At 47.5% G+C, this 14,990-nt stretch overlaps 1 protein-coding gene and 1 non-coding gene across 6 annotated transcripts in view; both read right to left on the reverse strand.

The window, feature by feature from the left end:
• Positions 1-14,990, reverse strand: part of TMEM9 (transmembrane protein 9) — a 28,377-nt gene extending 13,387 nt beyond the window's left edge. Inside the window, exons 1-6 of one of the 5 annotated variants that reach the window (XM_029068484.2) lie at positions 14,810-14,893; positions 14,333-14,430; positions 13,217-13,316; positions 8,751-8,842; positions 3,812-3,920; positions 1,949-2,080 (exon numbers count right to left, since the gene is read on the reverse strand). In XM_029068484.2, the coding sequence (XP_028924317.1) occupies positions 1,949-2,080; positions 3,812-3,920; positions 8,751-8,842; positions 13,217-13,309 (426 nt within the window). In that variant the 5' untranslated portion in view covers positions 13,310-13,316; positions 14,333-14,430; positions 14,810-14,893. Of the gene's footprint in view, positions 1-1,948; positions 2,081-3,811; positions 3,921-8,750; positions 8,843-13,216; positions 13,320-14,332; positions 14,567-14,809 lie in introns of those variants that run through there. The other 4 variants (XM_029068481.2, XM_029068482.2, XM_029068485.2 and 1 more) reach the window with 4 other exon arrangements.
• On the reverse strand, positions 4,869-5,006 carry LOC114813640. The gene has a single exon (XR_003761357.1). It is a non-coding gene; the product is annotated as a small nucleolar RNA SNORA7 (small nucleolar RNA).

Here is a 14,990-nt window from a genome sequence, read left to right on the forward strand (position 1 = left end):
CCCTGAGGCTCAATCTTGCGGCAGCAGGAGACATAACACCGCCATGCCTGAGAGTTGTGCATTCCAAGGAAATGGCAGCATCAGGCTGTATAATCACCCTGCTGCATCTCTCAATTATAACCCCAGCAAGGACTGCAATTACCACATTACCCCTAATCACCGTGTGTTTATTAGCTCCGCCCCTCCCCATCAGGGCTGCTATTACCGCACATTAATAAGCAGGTATGGTTCCCAGGTTTCCTCCCTCTCCGGCAAATCAGACCACCCAGCACTGCGCTCCCGGCGATGGGGGTGCTAGGCGAATCCTCTCTGCTCTGCCCTTGGAAGCCAGCATGGGCCTGAGTCAGTGGCTCCCAGAGCTCGTTTCCAAATGGGAGTAGGAGGAGGGGCCAAAAAGACCTGGGTTCTAATCCTGGCTCCACCACTTGTTTTCCGTGAGATCTTGGGAAAACCACTTCACTTTCCTGCAACTCAGTACCTTCATCTATAAAATGGGGATTAAATACCTGTTCTCCCTCCTAGTCAGATTATGAACCCCATGTGGGACCTGATTATCTTATATTCACCTCAGTGCTTAATACATTGCTTGGCTCATAGTAAGCGTTTAACAAATACTATTATTACTATGATGATGATGATGTGTCCAAGCACCCAAGGGCTTAGAGCAGATGCCCCACCTTGTCTCTTCACACACTCTATTTCCTTCCCTTTCAGCATTCCTGTGCTGGTGACTCAACTGCTCCCAGGACTCCACACCCTCCAGCTCTTTTGCTCTTTCTGCTTCCTCATTTCTGTACACAGTGGCTTCTCACCCCCAGTCCTGCAGGGCAGCTGAACTATGCACTTGGAAGAGTACAATATACTAGGTAGACATGTTCCCTGTCTGCAAAGAGTTCAGTATCTTGTATGACCTTAACTTCACTTAATTTCTCAATGACCCAGTTTTCTCATCTGCAAAACGAGGATGAAATATCTTCTCCCTTAGCTGTCTAGACTTTGAGCTCCATGTGGGATAGGGACTGGGTAATAATAATAATAATGATAATTGTGGTATTTGCTAAGTGCTTACTATGTGCCAGAAACTGTACTAAGATGAACTGCACTTTCCCAAGGGTTTAGTACAGTGCCATGCACCTAGTAAGTGCTCAATAACTACCACCGATTGAAGTGAGCAGAGGCTAAAAGAAGGCAGGATGGAGATAGCAGGAGAAGTGTCCAATTCTCTTCAGTGGCTGGAATAATCTCCAAGTACCTAATAACATCATCCTCAAGGGGAAGTGTGGACAGGTGAATTGGGAGTGGGAATAAATTAGAATGATTAGAACAGTGGACAGACAGAACTAACCAGTTGTTTGGGTGTGTGTGTGTGCCCATACATATATTGGCCCCACCCTCTGCTTCAGGAGACCAATCAGAGGAGGATATGACACAGGGGCAAATCAGGTGGCAGGGTGGCGATTCCACAAAGGGAGCAGATGGGAAGTCAGTGTTTATTTGAATCCAAACATCATGAGGTAGCCCCAAACCTTTCATTTGCAATGTTATCAATGGGCTGAAAAGTACGAGGTGGTCCAGCCCCAGGTATAAACAGGGGAGAAGAGAGGAGACCTGGGGTTGGGAGGTGAAGGTAGCCAGATGGGGAGTTTGGGGGAAGCTCATCTCTCCCCACCTTGCAGTACTGGAGGGAGGAAACAGAAGTGAGACGAACCTGGAGGAGGTGGGGGATACTGAAGCACGTTGGCACAAGAGGATAAAATGCTCCAGGTTGGAAGTATGGCTGATGGAGCTTGATTCACTGAAAAGAATTTCCTGGATCCAAGGGTGATTGAAACCAGAAGGCTGGACTTGGCCCCAAATGGACTTTGGGGACAGGATTGCAGGAATGGGGAAAGAACTCTGTGGTGCCAGAGGGCCGGAGGGTGCCAGAGGGGCGGAGGCTTCCCCTTACCTCATTCTCCTCCTCATTGTGCAGCGGCTGGGTATAGGCATCCGGCTTCCTGATCAAGGGGTCCACCAGCATCAGGAAGCCCATGTAGAGCAGCAGGGCTCCTACCACTGACAGGTAGATGACAATGATCACCTGGAAGAGAAAACCTACATCACCTGGAGAACACACCTGCCGCTTCTTCCCCTACCCCACCAACAACTGCTGCCTTGAAGGGGTGAGGAGGACAGAAATCCACCCCATGCTAAATTGGGGCTCCAGTAAGGTCATGAAGGAGAGTGGGGTGTAAGGAATTTCCTGCTGATTAGGTTGCTGGTAGTGGATATCTATCTCCCTCAGGAAAGGTGATAGGCTAAATTGAACAGCCTGTGGTGGGATCCCCACTGGAAGAAATTTTTTCAGGGGAGAGGAAACCTCTTGAGAGAGGGACAGGTTAAAGGAGCCAAGTCCCTCCTGTGGCTTGGGTGAGAAAGTGAGAGAGTGAATGAGAGAGTGTGTGAGTGAGTGAGACAGTGCATACACATCCTGGGGCCTCTCTCCCTACCTGCCTTGCTCCTTCCCATCAGGAAGAACAGAAGAGGCAGCAGCAGAACACCTCCACATAATGAAGAATGTCGGAAGGCCATAACTCTGCTGGGAACCATGGCTGTAGTTGAGACTGTTACCCATGAGAAGCCCCAAAGTCTGTTCTCTTAGCCACAATACCTCATGGCCTTTATTTTATTTTTGCATTTATTCCTGTCTTCTTTTATGGTAATTTTGATCTTACTGTTTTTTTCTTAGAATTATGGTATTTCAGCCCTTACTATGTGCCAAGCACTGTTCTTAGCACTGGGATAGATACCAGGTATTCAGGTCGTCCCACGTGGGGCTCATAGTCTTAATCCCCATTTTACAGTTAACTGAGGTGCAGAGAAGTTGAGTGGCTTGCCCAAGGTCACACAGCAGACAGGTGGCAGAGCCGGGATTAGAATCCATGTCCTCTGACTCCCAAGCCCATACTTTTTCCACTTAACCACGCTGCTTCTCAAAGGAGGAGGGAGGGCATTCCAGCCCAGAGGTAGGACATGGGCCAGGGATTGGCAGCGAGACAGGAGAGATCGAGGCACAGTGAGAAGGTTACCACCAGAGGAGCGGAGTGTGCATCTTCCATCTACCCCAATGCTTAGTACAGTGCTTGGGACATAGTAAGCACTTCAATACCACAATCATTCCCAGTAAGTCACATTCCACCATTGTGGTATTTGTTAAGTGATTACTATCTGCCAAGCACTGGACTAGATACAAAATAATCAGATCAGACTCAATCTGTGTTCCACATGGAGCTCACAGTCTGAGGGAAGAACAGGTATTTAATCACCATTTCACAGGTGACAAAACCGAGGCACACAGAAGTCAATTGGCTTGCCCAAGATCTCAGCAGGCAAGCAGTGGTCAGAATTAGAACCCAGATCTCTTGTCTCCCAGTCCTGTGTCCTTTCTCCTAGGCTACACTGATTCACTAAGAATAAAGGGTGAAGGCACCCATTAGCTGCATTGACCATCTTTACCATTACAGGCGGTTTTTACCCTTTCGATTTTCCCGAGTGCCCAAGGACACCCCACCTTATTTGTAGACGGAAGCCCCGCATGGGCCCCAGATCAGATGTGAGCGCTCCCTCTCTGTGCTCTCCCCAGTGCTCAGCATAGTGTTCTGCATGCAGCCAGTGCTCTGCACACACAACTGAATGGAGAGAAGGGCCAGCCGGAGGGTGGTGAAGGAGAATGGCAATGGGCCGCTCAGGGTGGCCAGCCCCTCAGTCATTCCAGGCCAGAGGGCGGGGTTGGGGAGGGTTCGGGGAGGAAGGGGCAGCCGCTTCTAGTTACCTTGATGGTGGTGGTGCTGCGCTCCTCGTACCTGCACTCGCACAGCAGACAGTACGCCTCCACGTCATGGCCCGGCACCGGCATCGGTTCCACTACGTGCAGGCAGTTGCTATAACACGGATGGTAACACGGAACCGACCGACACACAGACAGACAGATGGAGTGGGGAGAGAGTGGGAGATGGGAAGAAGAGGAAGGGAGTAGGAGATGGGAAGATGGAGAGGGAAAGAGAGGGGAAAAGAGGGAGGAGGAGGGGAACGAGGTGGAGAAGGTGTTCAAATCCTTATTGAAGGCACATCTCCTCTAAGAGGCCTTCCCTAACTAAGCCCTCCTTTCCTCTTCTAACACTCCTTTCTGTGTTGCCCCAACTTGCTCCCTTTATTCATCTCCACTCCCAGCTCCCACCATTAAGTGTTCAGCACTTACGTACACATCTGTAGTAGCATGGCATAGTGAATAGAGCTCAGGCCTAGAAGCCAGAAGGTCATAAATTCTAATCCCGGCTCACCACTTGTCTGCTCTGTGACCTTAGGCAAGTCACTTCACTTCTCTGTACCTCAGTTACCTCATCTGTAAAAGGGGGAATAAGACTCTGAGCCCTATGCAGGCCAGGGACTGTATCCAACCCGATTTGTTTGTATCCACTCCAGCTGTTAGTACAGTGCCTGGGACACAGTAAGTGCTTAACAAATACCATAAATATCATTATTATTATTATTAATTTATATTAATGTCTCTCCCTTTAGACTGTAAGCTCGATGTGGGCAGGGAATGTGTCTTATTATTGGCGAATTGTACTCTCCCAAGCTCTTAGTACAGTACTTTGCACACAGTCTTATCTTATGCTGTCTAGTAGTTTCCGACCCACAGCGATACCATGGACACATCTCTCCCAGAATGTCCCATTCCCCATCTGCAATCATTCTGGTAGTGTATCCATTGAGTTTTCTTGGTAAAAATACGGAAGTGGTTCACAGTTGCCTCCTTCCACTCAGTAAACTTGAGTCTCCACCCTCGACTCTCTCCCCTGCTGCCGCTGCCCAGCATGTGAGTTTTGACTTGTAGCAGATTGCCTTCCACTCGCTAGCCCCTGCCCAAGCTAGCAATGGAATGGATATGCCTCTGCTTGACTCTCCCTCCCATAGCCGACACTGGTAGAGTACTGGAAACTCTCCAGGTGCGACCCTGAGAGGGGCTGCACACAGTAAGCGCTCAATAATACGATTGACTGACTGAGACGGAAGCGTGCGATGTGGGCGGGGGACACCAGGGAAACCAGAAGGAGCATTCCAGAAATCCGGATCAATCAGTCTATCCATCAGTAGTACTCAGTGAGTGCTTACACTGGTCAGAGTTCTATTTTAGGCTCTTGGGAGTGTGCAATAGAATTAGTAGATGTGATCGCTGCTCTCAAGAAATTTATGACCCACTGTGGGAGAGCACTGTAACAAGCACTTGGTAGAGTGCTTGATTCTATTTATTGCCATTGTTCTTGTCTGTCTGTCTCCCCCGATTAGACTGTAAGCCCCTCAAAGGGCAGGGACTGCCTCTATCTGTTACCGATATGTACATTCCAAGCGCTTAGTACAGTGCTCTGCACATAGGAAGCGCTCAATAAATACTATTGAATGAATGAATGGAGAGAAGTGGAGTTATTCCACCCGACTCCTGCTCTCGTGGGGTAAGAAGCTGGGGAGGGGAGAGGAGCAGCTAGGGGATGGTGCCCGTGACCCCGGCCCAGTGAAGCAACACAGTGTAACGCGAAGGTTTCAGCACCCAGAAACGCTAGAGGGCAGCGCGCCCCAATTTCACTTCCTGAGACAAGTTAATCGTCCATCACCGCTAATTTGTCCTGCGATGACAGCTTTGTCCAGCACCTGCCTGAGCAGCTCACTTCACTCCCCTGACATCATGTCCCAGTCACGCCAGAGGGGAGGGGTCTCTCACTCACAGTGACATGGATTAAAGGGAGGCTCAGCGGTCCAGAAGGCTTTTCATTCTTTCATTCAACAGTATTTACTGAGCACTTTCGGTGTGTAGAGCACTGTACTAAGTGCTTCGGAAGGTACAATACAGCAATAAAGAGAGACAATCCCTGACCACAGTGAGCTCATACAATGGACTGCCCGAAAGACAAACAGATGGATTTGGGAGCAAATTAAACCAAAGTGGTCTTTAGAAGGCCAAATGACTCGACTTAAGTTAGCGTATTTTGGACACATAATCAGGACTAATTCTCTGGAGAAGACACGAATGCTAGGAAAAGCCCAGGGAAAACGTGGAAGAGGCAGACCAGTATCTAGATGGATAGAGACCCTAACAATGATAACGGAAGAACCATTAGAAAGGTTACAGATTATGGCAGAAGACAGGACGTTCTAGAGAAAATATATCCATAGAGTCATTATGAATTGGAAACGACTCGACCGTACTTGTATAATAATAACAGAGGTCCAAATGGGATCAAGAGGGACATGATCCAGGAGTCTATGTCCTGAGTCCCATGAGGTACAGGGATTGAGTTTAATTCCTCCCTGTGTATGTTCTCCCAGGGATTAATACAGTGCTTAGCACTCAGTAAGCACTTAATAAAAAATATTACTATTTGGTATTGGTATTGCATACCTGCACCTCCACCTCCAGACACTGGGAGTCTCTGGGGGGAGGGGAGGGTGGAGGAGGAGGGGCACCATGACCCACAATCAATCAATTATTCAGTGGTATTTGTGGAGCTGAGCATTTATTGTGTTCAGAGCACTGTACTAAGAACTTGGGAGAGTACATTTTAACGTAGTTGGGAGTCATGTTCTCTGCCCACAAGAGCTTAACAAATGACGCATATGTACATAAATGCTGTGAAGCTGAGGAGGGGATGACTATCAAGTGTTAAAAGGGTACAGATTCAAGTGCACCGGCAAATGGCAGTGGAGGCCAGTGGGGCTGGCTACAACCTTACAGTGCTCTGCACACAGTAAACACTCAATAAACAGAATTCAGTGACTGACTGGACTGACTGACTTTAGGATATGTTGTAGAGTGCCTAGAGTGGGCCCAGAGGGCTATTACTAAGCATGGTGGTCTAGTGGAAAAAGCATAGGCTTGGGAGGCAGATGACCTAGATCCTAATCCTGGATCCACCAGTTGCCTGCTATGTGACCTTGGGCAAGTCACTTAACTTCTCTGGGCCTCAGTTTCCTCATCCATAAAATGGGGATGATATACCCATTCTCTCTCCTGCTCAGATTGTGATTCCTATGTAGGACAGGGACTGTGTCCAATCAGATTATCTTATATTTGCCCTAGTGCCTGGTACAATGCTAGGCACATAGTACGCATTCAACAAATAAGGTTATTATTACTGAGGAACATCCTGATTGATCCTGACCTTGAGGAGCTTCCTTCCTTCGGGGACAGAAGATTAAAACAAGCTTGCCATCACCTGAGTCAAGGGCCCTGAGGAGGGAGGGGAATCAGGAGTCCTTTGCTTTCCATTTGGCCTCTAAATCACTAGCAGAATGTCCATTTTTGCTCTGCACATAGTAAGCACTCAAATACCTTTGATGATGATGATAATTTCTCTTTACCCTCAAAACCTTTTTATTTTAAAATGGCTTTTGTTAAGCACTTACTATGTGCCAGACACTTTACTAAGTGCTGGGTTAGATACAAGATAATTAGTTGGACACAGGCCATGACCCACAAGGGGCTCACAGTTTTAACCCCCATTTTACAGATGAGGTAACTGTGGTGCAGAGAAGTGAAGTGACTTGTTCAAGATTGTAGCGCAGACAAGCGACAGAGCCAGGATTAGAACACAGCAACGAGAAGCACTGAGGTTTAGTGGAAAGAGCATGGGCCTGGGACTCAGAGGACCTGGGTTCTAATCCCAGCTCTGTCAATTGTCTGCTGTGTGACCTTGGGCAAGTCACTTAACTTCTTTGTGCCTCAGTTTTCTCATCTGTAAAATAGGGATTAAGTCCTATTCCCTCCTAACTAGACTGTGATTCCCATGTGGGACAGGGAATTTGTCCAACCTGATAACCTTTCATCTACCCCCTGCTTAGAATGGTGCTTGGCACACAGTAAGCACTTAACAAATACCATAAAAAAAATCCTCCGACTCCAAGGTTTATGCTCTTTCACTAGGCCATGCTGCTTCTCTTCTTCTAAGTAGATTCCTAATTCTGATCTGTGGGTGTGGAAAGGTGAGAGGGAAGGGAACCTGAACCCTCTATTCACTGGGCCTCGCTCTTGTCTCTCTCACAGCCAACCTCTTGCTCAAACCCTCCCTCCTGCCTGGAACTACCACCTCCTTTACTTCTGGAAGACCACGGCTCTTTCTAACTTGACAGCCCTCCTAAAACCATATCTACCCCAGGATGGTTCATTTCTAATCTCCCCACTATATATTCTCCAACCCCACACTGTCACGTTCAACATTTTCACACCGTAAAAGCAACCCCTAACAATGCTTGGCAAATCCCCAGAATACCCCTAAGGAGACAGTCCTTGTTTATTTGGGATATTGCCAAGACACAGTGACATTGACTGTTGTTTCACATTCATGCTAAACTGTCAGTTCCTTGAAGGCAGGGATGAGTTCCACTTAACCCTACTGTACTTTCCCAAATGCTTAGTACAGTGCTCTGCACAGACTAGGCCGTCAATAAATACTGATTGATGCTACCACAGCAGGACAATCCTGGACTTCCTCAGGAACAGGCAGAAGCACAGAGAAAAGACACAAATACCCATTCCCTCCCAGGTCCTCAGTTCACTAGCAGCCAGGATCAGAAATAAACGCCACTCCTCTCCTGCACTCCCACACCTGGTGGGTACTAGATGTTTGGGGTTCATGCAAAAACGAATGTGGCAATCGCTACCCTGAGGAACTTCCCACTCTGATGGGGATGAGTGACAGGTGGTGGCAATGTCTTACCAGTCCTTCTGGGACACATTCTTGTTGTAAATTTGCCCACTGATGTTCCTGTAAGGTGGACAGGTGCACTTGCAGCGGATATCTTCAGAGCTCTAGAGGAGGAAGGGATAAAGTACACTTTGTGCCAGTCCCGATAAGCTCCCGAGGAGCAACTTCCCCTTCTGGGAGTCAACAGATGCTGAAACAAGCCACACATTCCCCCCCACCCCCCCACCCTTCTCAATCCTCTCCACAGAATTAGTTGGGCAGCAAAGGCTTAACTCTTCAACTGGGGCAATGAAGTCTGGGTAGTGGGTGAACAGGTCTCTTAGAGCAATTCTCAGATCTCCCACCTTGGAGAGTGGGGGCAAAGATCCAGCTCCTGAAGGAGGTGGAGGAGAAGCAGGAGGAGGAGGAGGGGAACAACCAAAATGCCCTTTTGGTTCCAGCTCCCACTCATCCCTCACCAGAATACTCTGCCTGAACCCAATCCAGCCAATTCACTTCTTCCTTCTGGCCTGAAGTCAATCAATCAATCAATCACACTTATTGAGCACTTACTCTGCATCGAGCATAGTACTAAGCACTTGGGAGAACACAATATAACAGAGTTGATAGACACAGGTCCTAGATCTTATGGTCTAGAGGAAAAGTCTGGAAGTGTGGGGAGCATCAAGCTGACAACTAATTAGAAGAACTAAGTAACTCCCACTGGGATAGACCACTGGCCCATCCAGCCCAATATTCTGCCTCCAACAGTGTCTCCCAAGTCTTCTGAGAAAAACAAATAATGACATGGTCGATCTTCCCTAACATCTAACTAGGTTAGGAATGTGCTGACTAGAATCCCAAATTTTCCCTCTAGTAACCCATCATGGACTTACCATGCATGAATTTACCCACTTCCTTCTCTGATCTGAATCAAACAGAAATTTATTACCATCAGCTTTAAAGCACTCATTCAGTTTGCCCCCTCCTACCTTACCTCACTGATCTCCTACTACAATCTGCACACTTCACTCTAACACCCAATCTGCAACCTACTGGCTGTAGCTTGATCTTGTTTATCTCACTGCCAATCCCTTGCTTATGTCCTCCCTCTGGCCTAGAACTTCCTCTCTCTTCATGTATACCAGACCAACACTCTTCTCATCTTCCAAGCCTTATTAAAATCAAATCTCCTCCAAGAGATCATTCCCAATTAAGCCTTCTTTCCCCTACTCTCTCATCTTCTGCATTGCCCATGCATTTGAATCTGTATCCCTTAAGCACTTGATAGTCGCCCCATCCACTTATGTTCATATCCATATTTTTTTCTAATGTCTTTCTCCCCCTATTGACTGCACACTCCTTGGGGGCAGAGAATGTGTCTAAAAACACTTACATTGTATTGTACTCACCCAAGTGCCTAGTTCAGTGCTCTACACACAGTAAGCCTCAATAAATACCATTGATTGACTGATTTACCCATCAGTATTCTCTTTAGGAACACTTTCTGCCCATCCAAGTGTTTATCACCCACTGTGTAAAGAAGTGTTTCTTGAATCTGTGACAGGTGCTCCCTACTTCTGGTGAGGTGGCATTTTGTGAATAACAATTCACCTTGTCCATTGCTTTCATGATTTTATACACTGCACCTTCCTAGACTGAAAAGTCTTAAATCGCCTTAGCTGATTTAGTATCATTGTACAGAAGCTGCTTTCTCTCAATAATAGTAATAATAATAATAATAATGAATTATGATAACAACAATACTTGTTCAACACTATGTACCAAGCAATGTTCTAAGCACTGGAATAGGTTTAGATCAGATAGAGTACCTGACCCACATACAGATTAAGTAGAAGGGAGAACAGATATTGAATCTCCATTTTACAGATGAGGAAACTGAGGCACAGAGATGGCATAGTGGATAGAGCACGGGCCTGGTAGTCAGAAGGTCAAGGGTTCTAATCCCAACTTTGCCACTTGTGTGTTGTGTGACTTTGGGCAAGTCATTTCACTTTTTTGTGCCTCAATTACCTCATCTGTAAAATGAGGATTGAGATAGTGAGCCCCATGTGGGACAGGGACTGTGTCCAACCCAATTTGCTTGTATCCACCCCAGCACTTAGTGCAGTGCCTGGCACATAGTAAGCACTTAACAAATACCACAATTATTATTATTATTATTTTTATGTAGCTTGCCCAAGGTCACACGGCAGGCAAGTGGTTGAGCTGAGATCAGTACCCAGGACCCTTGACTCTGAGCTCCATATTCTATTCACTAGGCCATGTTGCTTCTAATTTTGTTTGTCCCTTCTCTGTACCTTTTCTCCGCTCCGTACACTGAAGGCCAAGCCAGCACCCTGCATCCCAGGGGTGGATATTCCAGGGTTTTGCAAAAAGCCTTTTGGCTTTGTTTTCTATTCCGGTCCTGATGATGTTCAGAACTTTACTGGCCCTGTTTGTTGCTGCTTTACATGGGCCGGTGATTTGAGACAACAGTTGATATGATCCCTTTCCTGATGATGACGCTTAGCTTGGATTATTTCCCCTACACAGCTGATCTTACAATTGTTCACCCCAAAGCTCATCGGACCTTTTTTCTGTCCACTCCCTCTGCTTTATGAGAGCTCTCTGTAGGTGGTCCCCATCGGCATAGCTCTTTAGCACCAGAAGAGCTCAATGTCATCTGCAAACTTGGAACTCTCACTGAACATTCTAGATCAATGATAGCAGCATCAAAAATACTGGATCCCACCACATTTTCCTGGATGGGGCACTATTTACACTTTTCCATTTGGAAAAGTGACCGTGTATAGCTGTTCTCCGTTTCTAATCCAGTTTTCTATCTATTACAGGGCTTTTCCACTAAATCCAGGACACAATTATATTAAAAATCTCTGTTGAGGAGTCTTGTTAAATCATTTTTGGATATCTAGATAGAGCATGTCCACTGGTTCCCTTCTAGTCATATGTGGGGCATGCTCTCCCTTTAGAGAAATCACCAACAGGTTAGTTGTGCGGATAAATGCTCACTGATCCAAACCTCAACTGTAGTTTTTACAGTGGTCCATAATTCTCAGGGTCATCTCTATGTCTGTTTGTAATGATAGGCTGCACACTCTTGCCAGGAGTTGTGCAACTTCCCCTCTAGACTGTAAGCTCCTTGTGGGCAGGAAACATGTCTATCAACTCTTAGACAGTGTACTTTCCCAAGCTGTTAGTACAGTGCTCTGCAAACAGTAAGTGTTCAATAAATGACTGATTGATTTGTTTCAACTTAATGGATCAACTTAAACTCTCCTAAATATTTACCTCAATTTGAAATACTTCCTTGATCTGCCATGAAAAGCAGTTTCCCTGGAAAAGATCCAACTAAAGAAAGAGTTGTCTGTGCCTCTCAGCTATCTTTTCATCTCTGAGAGAACTTTTATACCACTATCATCAAGTGACCTCATTTATTCCCTGGCTTGCTTTCTGCCTTTGATATATTTAAAGACTATTACTACCAGCTTTGGCACCTCTTGTCAGCAGTCTTCAAGTGATCTACAATAAATAGTGCTCGTGGTATTTACTGAGCACCCACTGGATTCAAAGCGCTGTATGAAGTTCTTGGGAATGTGCAACAAAAAGTGACCCATCCCCTGCCCACAAAGAGCTTACACTCTTATGATTATTCTAAGGATGATTTCCCCAGCCCTGGGGATCTTTCCACCCTAAAAGAGAAGGAGTTTCACCTTAGTGGAAACCATCATACCAGACAATTTCTTTTCTGGGAATTCTCTTCCTTTCTGGTTTCCTCTGAGCTTGGGGATACCCAGTTGAGATCAGCCTAGGGGTCAGTGAAGGCCCTTCTAACTCAGGCCCTGCTGGAATCATAGTTGGAATAAAATGTCTCACCTATGTTTTTTGAATGATCAGCACCTTTGCCTTGTTGCATCCAGTGGGTTTATAAGGCAAATATGGGAGCCGAGAGTCAAATCCCCTGCGTTCCAGTCTTTGTTCTGCCTCTGAAAGCAATTGGAGACTCTACCCAATAAGTATGGTACTTAAGCATTTACTACGGTGCACTGTACTAAGCCCTCAGGTAGATACAAACTAATCAGATTGCAGACACTCCTTGTCTCACATAGGGCTCACAGTTTAAAGTAAGATGGAGTAGGTTTGAATTCCAATTTTACAATTAAGGAAACTGAAGCACAAAGAAGTTAAGTGACTGGTCCAAGATCATCCAGCAGACAAGTGGCAGAGCTGGGACTGGAACTCAGGTCCTCTAATTCCCAGGCCCAGGTTCTATTCACTAGGCCACAGCATTTCCCAGGAGTAAAAACCCACCGGTTCCACCAGAGAGAAAGATTGATGTGAAGCCCTTGAAATCCCTTAGTGTGGAGTTAATCCCTCCTCCCCCAGGGAAGGGGCAGACCAAGCAGGACCTTGCCAGCCTCAAACGGTCACCTTGGTTGTCTGGAAAATAGTTCTCCTAACATCTTACTGCTGCTTACCTTGCTGGCCTGAGCAGGGAGTGCTGCCAAACAACAGACTGCGGCCACCAGGGGCCAGAGCTTCAGGCTTTTCAGAACCCAAGGGGCTAGCATGATGACCCTGCTGAAAAAAAAAAAAGAAAACCAAATGGGTGGGAATGGGGCCCTGACACATTCCTTTATTCCTTTATTCATTCATTTATTCCTTGGGGACCAAGATGGTCCAGGTCTGGACAAAGGGAGACTTGGTCAGGCTACTCATGAGGAAGTCTGCACTTCTCCTACTTACTAACTGTGGTATTTGTTAAACGTTATTTGCCACGCATGGTACTAAGCACTGGGTTGGATTAAAGGTCAGACACAATCCCTGTCCCACTTAGGGCACACAATCCACCAAGGACACACAGGTATTTCATCCCCACTTTACTGAGGCCCAGAGAAGTTAAGTGACTTGCCCAAGGCCACACAGTAATAATGTTGGTATTTGTTAAGCCCTTACTATGTGCAGAGCACTGTTCTAAGAGCTGGGGTAGATACAGGGTCATCAGGTTGTCCCACGTGAGGCTCACAGTCTTAATCTCCATTTTACAGATGAGGTAACTGAGGCACAGAGAAGTTAAGTGACTTGCCCACAGTCACATAGCTGCCAAGTAGCAGAGCCAGATAATTGGTGGAGCTGGGATTAGATCTCAGGTTCTCTGACTCCCAGACCCATGCTTTTTCTACTAGGCCATGCTTGAGTCTGAATTCTGAATCACAGGCAAAGGTGGCCTCGGGCTAGCTTTTGCCTCCTGATCCTAGTCAGACATTCATTCATTCAATCAATCATATTTATTGAGCACTTACTGAGTGCAAAGCACTGTTCTAAGTGCTTGGGAGAATACAATATAACAATAAACAGACACATTCCCTGCACACAAGGGTTACACATAATCCAGGGTCCTTCCCGGAGGGCCGTGTCTTCTCCCCGACTAGGTGCGCCCCGTATTTGACTTCAACCTTGCCCTCCCTACCAGCTTAGACTCAATACGAAGCATCCAAGACTAGAGCTCAAGCCTCCTGGGCCCTCCGTTTGGCTCGACTCAGTCCTGTAGCTTGATTTTCTCAACTGTTAAATGGGCACAACGATTCACTTACTTTCAGCCCGAGCCAAGAGTGGGCTCCCTCAGCTTCTAAGCCTCAGAGGCAAATGCTGGGGTGCCGATGTTCAAGGCCCCCAAACCAATGCCTGCCGCCTGGAAAAATGGGAAAGATGGTGGAATAGGAGGCAAGGATCCCGGAGGCCTCGTGACGGGCTGGGTGGATAAAGCGCAGAAAGGAAGGAGGAAGGAGATGGAGAGACAGGGAGAGGAGGGAGAGGGTAAGCTACCTTTGACCCCTCCTTGTCCCTTTTCCCCGCAACTCCTCTGTAACCCCCCTCCCCCCGGATCTCTTCTCTTTCCCCATCCCTCCTCCATCCTTTCCCGCTGCGGCCCTTCGCTCCCGGGACGGACGCGTTGCTGCTCAAAGCCCAGGGACCCCCGGTGGGACCCCGGCCCCGCGTTCAGATCCCCCGGAGGAGCGACCCTCTCCAACCCGGTCCCACCACCCGGCCCCACGGCCCTTTTTACAAACCGCTGGTCCCCCGGAGCCCTCCGAGCATCAGCCCTCGGACAGCGCAGAGGCTCCGCCTTTCCCAAATGGCCATTGGCTGCCAGCGGCGGTCCTACCCTGCTCGCCCGTCGCCATGGCAACAGAGACCTCCCGCATCCTCCGGGCCCCGAGCCACGCGGGAAGGGACCGCCCAGAAATTCCC

Source organism: Ornithorhynchus anatinus, chromosome 7, assembly GCF_004115215.2.
Source record: "Ornithorhynchus anatinus isolate Pmale09 chromosome 7, mOrnAna1.pri.v4, whole genome shotgun sequence".
NCBI lineage: Eukaryota > Metazoa > Chordata > Mammalia > Monotremata > Ornithorhynchidae > Ornithorhynchus > Ornithorhynchus anatinus.